At 37.2% G+C, this 9,612-nt stretch overlaps 1 protein-coding gene across 1 annotated transcript; it reads right to left on the bottom strand.

Moving 5' to 3' along the window:
- Window positions 1-4,950: 4,950 nt before the first annotated feature.
- TRAM1L1 (translocation associated membrane protein 1 like 1) lies at window positions 4,951-5,932 on the bottom strand. Its single transcript, XM_006220522.4, is given in 4 exon segments — window positions 4,951-5,477; window positions 5,480-5,633; window positions 5,635-5,722; window positions 5,724-5,932. Coding segments are annotated over 4 exon segments (978 nt in total).
- Between the last annotated feature and the right edge of the window lie 3,680 nt (window positions 5,933-9,612).

Below are 9,612 nucleotides of genomic sequence, written 5' to 3'. Positions count from 1 at the left end.
AGCAAGGGCCTAACCCAGACTTCCTTTGTTAACCATTATTTATAATCTTATTATTACCTTCATCTGCTGAACTTTTAACAATACAACTGGAAACATATTTTTAAAGAAACAATTTATTAAAGTTTAAAAATTATATTTTAATGTTTATATCGACAACTGTGGCAACTTTACTGGTTTTGCTTATTTGAGGAACAGCTTTTTAAAAATTAGACAATAAAGGCAGCACAAGGCAGGAATATTAAATCTGTCTTTGGGTGTGCTTTTCAGTGTGTAATGGCCTAGGTGAAATTACAATGGCATATGAGGAAAGAGCTCTTTTCTTAAATTTTCCTCAAGCCGTGATATTCTGTGCACTGACCTTACTTGATTTGCTGAATGAAGCTGTTGGTATTGGAGTATTTTTTTTTTTTTACTTTGAATTCAGAGAGTTCACGTTCCCTTTATTTAAAATAGATACTTTGCCTGTATTATTGAGTAGCCATATCTCTTAACAGCAACTCTAATCACTCCAATGGACAGAAGATGCACACATCATTACTGTGAAGTTAATTTAACATTTTAAAATTCAAGCAAACCTTTAACCACATAACACATCCCATTGTCATTTCCTATGTTTTATAAATATCCCCTGAAATGGTTGGTTTATATATCAATGTATTTTTCAAACTGTAAAATGAAGAAGATGAGCTGACACAATGCAGTAGCCAAACACAATAGAACAAAGCAGGTCAACTGCCTCAGAGGCAGCTTCCTTAATGTATGACCACATTTATTGTATACTTAAAAGTGCCAGATGTGGTACAGGGCCTAAAAAGGATTTGCTTTTTTTTTTCCCCTTATTTGTTTGTCTGTGGTTGATTTCAAGTTTCATGCCATTGTGATCAGAAAAGACGCTTGAAATGATTTCTGTCTTCTTAAATTTGCTGAGGCTTCTTTTGTGCCCAAGTATGTGGTCTATCCTCGAGAATAGTCCATGCACACTTGAAAAGACTGTATATTCTGGTTTGGGGGATGTAATGTAGGATTTGCTTATAGGGATTTAGATGGCAAAATTTAGGGTGTCATGTGACTGTATAATCATGAGAACAATTCTAATTTAGTATCTAGAAATGTAGGGACTTTTATATGATGGATTCGTGATCATTTTTCTACATGCTTGAGGGGAACTGGCAGACACTAGTCTGTCTTACTCAGTATGGAAGTTTCACACAGGATGTAAATTTGATTGAGAGATGACAGAGAAAAAAAAAAACCCTCTATTTCCAGAGAAACTCAGGAAGTGGGAGTGTTTGTGAATTCTCTGGGAATCTAGTCTGTCATTAAGCCTCAATTACTTCCATATACCCACCACACTGTCTATCCTCTTCATCAGGGAAGTCACCAGATTACAGTGGTCTGTGCTCCCCACTGGAATGCATTTTCTGCCCTGAATTCAAGTACCAAAGTCCTAGCCCAGTCCGTATTCCACAATCACAAAATTACTTCTCCCCAAGAAATTCATCTCAGGAACTGCTCCAATATGTCATTTCCTGGGTGAAGCATCAGTAATAAATCTATTCTTATTCTGTATAAATTATTCTCATTTAGTCTAGTTGAGTGAGAACTTAAAACTTTATCCATGTTTTTCCAAATTAAAAGGCTATCAGAATATTTTAACAAACTATGGTTACCAAAGAAGAAAGAGTGAGGGAGGGATAAATTAGGAGTTTGGGATTGACAGATATACATTACTATATATAAAATAGATAAACAACAAAGACCTACTCTATAGCACAGGGAACTATATTCAGTTTCTTATAATAACACATGATGGGAAAGAATCTGAAAAGAAAAAATATGTATGTATGTATATGTATAACTGAATTGCTTTGCTATACACTTGAAACTAACATTGTAAATCAACTACATTTCAATAAAAGTAAAAAATAATATTTTAAGTCTTCAAGAAAGCTTTAAAAACTAATGTTGTAACTCGAATCTCCTTGAATCCATTTTGAGTTAATACACTATTGGCTATACATATTTCCTCTACTGATGGTTTTAAATACTGATGAGAAAGAAATGAAGAAATAGCTACAGGTTGTTTTCTGACTGAAACAAAGTGAAGAATTATTCTGATCACTTGGAAAATAACTTCCTTGATTCTTACAAAACAAAGCAGGTTGAAAAACACATTTCTACTATTTGTTAAGAAAAGTAAGATATACTTTTATTGAGTTTTTTAGTTTGGTTTTTTTTTGGAGGGGAAATTTGATTGATTGATTGATTGATTTCATGGAGATACTGGGGATTGAACCCAGGACTTCCATGCATGCTAAGCGCACACTGTACCACTGAGCTATACCCTCCCTTGAGATGTACTTTTGAATAATTGCCAGCAAAATATTTTTTGAAGAAAACACTCTAAATTCATCCTAGAAAGTCTACAACTATAGACTTCTTAGAGAATAAAGTTTTGCAAGCACTGAAGCAAATAAATCACAGCAGAGTATTCAAATTCAGGAAATTCGAATATCAGATATATCTTATGACTTTCGTAACATTTGTTGCTTAATTGGTTATTTGGCCTTTCCCAGGGTTAACTAATGCCTGTTTTAATAAAACCTTGAATAATGATAATGGAAACTTGTTTCCATGCGATCCGATTTTGACAGAAACCAAATTGTCACACTGAGATTTACTGTAGCATGAGTTTTTCAGAATGTAATTTTAAAAGGGAGAGGCTTAGCAATTTGTATTGTGCTGAATTTCATTTGCAGTGTTGCTTTCATAATTTACTTGGCATACGTTTATTTTCTGAAACACTTATTGAACTCATGAATGGCTGAGATGTACCCAGCATCCTTCCTCTTTTTCCTCAGTAAACTTCCTACTTCTTGTGAACCCCTATTTTACACGAAAGGGACTTTGCCTTCTTGTGCAGGTAAAACATATAACCTAATTTAACCAATCAGCTGAGTAAACCCCTTTACCAACTAAAGTAACACTCAGTGTTTCAGGAATTTTAGAAATCAGGTTTCCTCTCTTCCTTTCTACCACGTATATGGTGTACAGACATCAAGCCTAAAACATCTGTGGTCATCTCCTGCCAAGTGGAAAGTCAATCTGAGGGGGACAGAGCCCAGCAAATCCCGGGGAAATCAATCTGAACCCTAATCATATTTAATGTCAATCCCAATTTAATGCTTGGCATTATCAATCACATGAGGAAACACTTTTCTTCCAATTATTGGCCACTTTGAGACAAGCCTGCATTTATTGGCAAATGAATTATGTATGTAATGGATAAGAAACCTTTATCAGAAGTGGAGTTACAAGTAACAGGGGAGAATCCTTTAAAAATGAGGAAGACCACTCTCCTCTGTTATGACGAGTTGAAAATCTTTGTTTTACAATTGCACAGTGGTTGGTTAAAGTGGAGTTATTGTACTTTGGACCTAGAGCATATGGTAATAAAATTATAGTATTAGGCAACTGAGAAAAAATGATTAGTAGGATGATAGATTATATCTCTCAAAGAAGAAAGAACAGAAAAGAACGTTTTGCCAAGAATGGCTCCTCTGTCTTTGGTCTGCAATACACCTATACTAAGTTTAATTTGCAGGGACCTCCGTAATTGAAAAAGCTGAATTATTTACAAGCCAAACAGAATGTTATTAAAAGCAGAGAGATACAAGACATAATAGAAGAAACTACAGGGGAATAAGGAATACTTGGCCTCATCATAGCACATTTTTAAAGCACTGTCTCCTGAAAAAAATATATAAGCACGCACATTATGGAAATAAAATCAAACTGTAGGTTGAGGAAAGAAAATAAATATGATAAATATTCACCCACTGCAGCCATTGTTTCTATTGGCTTATGTAAAGTTACAACATATATATGTATCTCCAAAATTTGTCTCATACAGATAAATGTTTCCCAATTAAAGATGGAAGCAAAGCTATAATTATAACATTATTTTGAAAAGCCTTTCATAAGAATATGATTTAAAAAATTTTTTAAGGTTAGTGCATTAAATGTTTTTCATATGTAATCAGCTGACATTCTTCATAGATATAAATCAAGTAAGCATTATTTTTCAAAATGATTTACAGGTTAAACAATATTCTTCTAAGATGCTGCAGATACCAAACTTATAACAAACCTCATTAAGAATAATTTTCATAAACATATCAGAAAAAGCTATTTAAGTCTGATTTCCTTTTTTACATTATTTAATTTTCTGATTTCCAGTTTACAAGTGTCTAAAATGGACAAGCATGAAGTTTACCTCTCAGTAATAATTTTATATTAATTCAAGATACTTTGATATATAGCAATAAGTCTCCACATGTTAACCATTAGTATCTTGGTTTTTTAGTGGGATGTAATACTAACAACATCTACTTATAAATATTATTATTTTGGTGGTTTTCAAATCTTTTCTACAGTTGTAAATTCAAAAAAATTCTAAGAATTAGAGAATACTGAAAATTTAATGATGTTGATTTTCACCTTCGTATTATTTCTATTTTATCCTGGAAGAGAACATTAAAAATATGTCATTCCCATAACAGACCACCTTCTAATGTTATAAAAGATTGGCGGGAGCAAGAACTATGCAGAATTTTGTAGTTATCTCTACAAATCATTAGGAAAACATTCAAAGGTAAAAAAAGAAAAATATCGTGGTGAACTTAAACCATTTTGATGATAGTCTAAACCAAAAATTTTCCCACTGGTAATAATCATCTTCCCCTCAAAGGTCTTTATAAAAAATTCACTACGCTACATAGTACAAAAACAAAAATCAAAGAAAGCACAAACTGTTTTCAAGAACAGAAAAGTCTCCAGCAAAAAAAGGTAATTTATAGAAAAGAGGAGTCTTCTTTGGAAACACTAATCAATGAACTTGTTTATCATTATGAAGATTTTTCTTTCCTCTTATGTGGGGGAGTCTACTCTTTATGAAGGTACCACACCGTTTTCTGTTCCTTTTCTAGAAGGCCTGCCTTTAGTCCGTTTCTTCTTCATACTTGGGGCCTGAAGAGGAGCATCTTCCTCCATCCACCTCTGAAGCTGGCCATGAAACAAATTTCATGTTATGTATGCTTGGATAGTGCAACTGGATGACAGAACAGCAATTTTAGCTGCCAACACGTTTACATTTCCAGTAAAGGCATCTGGATTGCCATTCTGCCCTCCAGCCAGGTGAAACCCAACAGTGATGACGGAAGCAATGAAAGTTATAAGTCGACCCAAGATAAACACAATGGCCCACAGAGAAACCTCTTTCTGGTACTTTTCATCGCTAAAATAAAACAGGTCGCAAAGGTGAGAAAGGAATTCCACAAAATAATGCATCATCAAAAGCACCAGCCCCAGGTGATTCAAGTGCAAGAGATAAGCTCCCGCAATGTGGAAGAGGTGAAGGCCGATGTAGACTACTTGACGCGGGAGATCTTGGTTTTTTATTCTCCGGAAGTAGAGTTCGGAAAGGCATGAAACCAGTAAGCCAACTGAGAGATGTAGAAAAATTTCATCTGAAACGTCATCATGTCATGAGCCCTCCATAAGAGAGCTGGGTCTGACAGGCAGTTTTCGGAGACTAGAATGAATGTGCCCCAAACACAAGAGACCAGGTAGAAAAACACTAAACTGACCAGATGCATTAAATCTGCTTTGTTTCGCTTTGGGGAACTGTCTTCGCCTGTGAATTTTATCCAACACATACTCGAATTGTGGCGTGAACGACGATTGTCATCAGCATGTAGAAGAACACCGTGGCCAAATCTCTAATACCGTAATAATAGAGGAACCTGCATTCCGTGGCTTGTTCTTCTGCGTCTGCTGCAGGGAAGGTAACCCCGTGCTGGAGAGTCATGAAAACGATGGACACTTCTGCTGTTCCCTCGAACATGAGCCCCAGCACGAAGAACATCCCCATGCAGGCGACGAGGTCCGCATGATTCTGCAGGACGGACCTCCTGCCACGTGTGGCTGAGGACTGGGGGGCTCCTGGTGCTCTTCCTACGAAGCGTCCTGGTGGCGCTGCCCCAGATGCTCACTGACGAGCGGCAGCTGCCTCCCGCCGGCTGCTCCTCACAGCGCCGCCGCCGCCGCCCCTCCGCGGGCTTTGCTTCCCTTCCCCGGAGCCAGTCCCGGGTCTCCGCGCCGCCCAGAAAAAAGTCAAAGGAGCGGACCGAGCAGGACTGAGCATGCGCACCAGGGGCCGCCGAGGCGGGGAAGGAAACCGAGCGCCGCGCCCCCACCCCGCGCCGGGCTCGGGGTTGCGAGCGTGCGTCTTCCACGGTCACCTGCGCCTCCTGAAATCCACGGTTACCGCCCAGGTGCCCCTGAATGACTCGTCCCTGGCAACTTCCTTAGTCATCAGGACAAAGCGGGACAATTTTGGTTGTTCTTCATTTAGTTAGTATGTCACAAAATGATCACAGTCATATTGTCTGTGCCTCTAAGAAAACTGATTAATTCTATATTTGACATTATGATTATTTTTCAAAAAGGAGATAGAATAAACTCAACACGTCCCACTAGGCACCGCTCTTCTCTTTGACTATTTCCTCCCTCCCAACTGCCCTCAAGTTTGATTTTGTTCCTCATTTCTTCACACCCTCATTTTGGCACCTCTATTTATAATTCTTCCCTGATTTAGTTAACCTCATAAATTGAGTTGTCGGAGGCAAGAACTGAGTAACAGCCAGGAAAACCGAATAAAATACTGTGTAGCTGATCCTTTAAAAAAAAAAGTGAACCCTCCAATAAGGAATTCCTCAAGAAATAGAGAATTCTTACTAGAGAAGAATATGTGGTTGCTTTCCTTAACACCAGAACACTTTCTACAACAAACTCCGTACACAATTGTTTCGATTTTTTAGGAAATGCAGGAACACTGTCTATCGATCAGAGTATTTCGTTCAACATCTTAAAAGTAATTACCCAGTTCAGACTGCATCTTTTGTCAGTGCAAAGAGCACAGAGAAACGGTGATAAAAGGCAACTAGATATTCTAAATTTAATGTGGGCTTTGCTCCTTAAATTATGCAGCATTTCTTCTTCTGAAATACAAATTTCAAAGTTCAAACCTTAACTCTAGCAGGAATGATTATGGTCCCATGCAACACAGAACAGGAAAATTGCTCTGCCTTCAAAGAGAAATCTGAAGACTGATATAGAACTTTGAAATGAGATAATCAACATTTACAAAAGGAGCTATTTTTGTGATGTGAATGTTAGCAAAATTTTTTGCAAAAACTATAATAATGAAACAGGAGTTTCTTATCTACTAAAGTGAGGAAATTCAGTTGTGGGATCTGCAACCAAAAACATTTCCATGAATGGATAGTTTTCCCCTTCCAACCATCTTTTAACATGCAATAAATACATCTTTTAACATGCAATAAATACATTTTATATGAATGATAGTGTATGTATTTGAATTTTAGTTTCATTTCACATTAACATCATCATAAAAATATGTCAAATTTCTGAAATCATTGGAATCTGTAATGGTATTGTAGTAATATACAACATGCTGTTTGTGTTCAGTAGATTTAATGGCACTATTTGACAAAGGATAAAATGTATATAATATGTTAAAATTTTGACTACTACTATGATTATTATATCATTTAATATATGGTGGGATTCTTTATTTATGCACAGACTTATGCCTCTGGTACAAATAAGTATTAGATTCAAATGGGGATTTCTGTTTTTGGCCATGAGGTAGTAACTGCAATTGGACTTCTACTCCTACTGTAAATAACTGAAAAACTAGACAAATTATATGAAGTAACTTCTGTTTTCTAGATATTGGAAAACAAGAAAGAAGGGAGACAGGTGAGGAGAGCCCCACGATTGCCCCAAGTTTTTGCCTGGATGCACTTTCTAGTCCACTGTGCACAGGGTGGGGAACCCAAGAAGAGCCTAGAGGTCTTGCTGAATTGAGGTGAGACAGGAGGAGTCAGGAGAAGCTGAGGCCACTGAAGCTTGCTGGGCTGAGTAATTTTGCAGAAAACGTTAGGTGATTAGAGCGCTTTAGCAATTTGCATGAACGTGCCCTAGAGTTGCCTCTAATATGAAGTATTGCATGCATAAGGTTAGATTACATGAGGCCAAGCAATGAACAATAGGAGAAATCTAAATTCGAAATTTCCAAGAATTCAGACAGGACTAGGAGACTTGGAAGTTTGGAAAAGTCAGAAGGTAGAATCCTCTCGGAGCACTTGTGAGACTCTATGCTCAATAGATATTTAAGAAGAGTCACAGTCAATAGTAAGGCTGAACTTGCCCTAGGGAAAAAGCTAATTCATGCCTGCCCACACAGTTTTCAAGAAGCCTTTAAAGGATCAAGTTGCTGTGCAAGGAACTTTCCTGCCTGCCAGAAAAATCCACACCTCAACAATATGAAATTCACATTGTCTAGCATCTAGTAAACTGTGAAGCAAAGGCTATGTTCAGCTGGGACTGTCTATCAAGAATGCCTGCATGTGGCCTCTCTGTGACGTGTTGGCAATGACACAGAACAGTGGCTATGGGCTCTTACAACCTAGTTTTCTAGTGAAAAAAGGCAGAAACTTTATGGCCTTTTATGACCCAGCAGTGGAGATACATCATATACTTTTCATTGTCAGAGCAGGTACTTTAACTTCAAGGTGGAGCAAAGTGTGGTGGGGGAGGGTGGGGAACAGATATCACCTCTCTTTTTTTTTTTTTAATTGAAGTATAGTCAGTTTACACTCTTGTGTCAGTTTCTGGTGTACAGCATAATATTTCAGCCATACATATACATACATATATTCGTTTTTTGTTCTCTTTCATTATAGGTTACTACAAGATGTTGAATATAGTTCCCTGTGCTATACAGAAGAAATTTGTCCTTTATCTACTTTATATGTAGTAGTTAATATTTGCAAAACCCGAACTCCTAATTTATCCCTTCCCTGCCTCCGTTTCCCCCTGGTAACCATAGATTTGTTTTCTATGTCTGTGAGTCTGTTTCTGTTTTATAAATAAGTTCATTTGTGTCTTTTATTTTTTTAATATTCCACATATGATTGCTGTATTATGGTACTTTTCTTTCTCTTTCTGGCTTACTTCACTTAGAATGTATGATTTCCAGGTCCATCCATGTTGCTGTAAAAGGCAGTATTTTATTCTTTTTTATGGCTGAGTAGTATTCCATTGTATAAATACACCACAACTTCTTTATCCAGTCATCTGTCGATGGCCATTTAGGATGTTTCCATATCTTGGCTATTGTAAATAGTGCTGCTGTGAACATTGGGGTTGCATGTATCTTGTTGAATTAGAATACCTTCTGGATATATGCCCAGGAGTGGGATTGCTAGATGATATGGTAAGTCTAATTTTAGTTTCTTGAGGAATCTCCATACTGTTTTCCATAATGGCTGCACCAAACTACATTCTCACCAACAGTGTAGGAGTGTTCACTTTTCACCCACACCCTGTTCACCATTTACCGCTGGTCGACTTTTTATGGCCATTCTGACTGGAGTGAGGTGATACATTACTGTAGTTTTGCATTTCTCTGATAATCAGCGATATTGAGCATTTTTTCATGTGTCTATTGGCCATTTGTATGTC

This window comes from Vicugna pacos, chromosome 2 (assembly GCF_048564905.1).
Source record: "Vicugna pacos chromosome 2, VicPac4, whole genome shotgun sequence".
NCBI classification, from domain to species: domain Eukaryota; kingdom Metazoa; phylum Chordata; class Mammalia; order Artiodactyla; family Camelidae; genus Vicugna; species Vicugna pacos.
The sequence above is the reverse complement of the archived record's forward strand: the minus strand, read 5'-3'. Positions and strand labels throughout refer to the sequence as shown.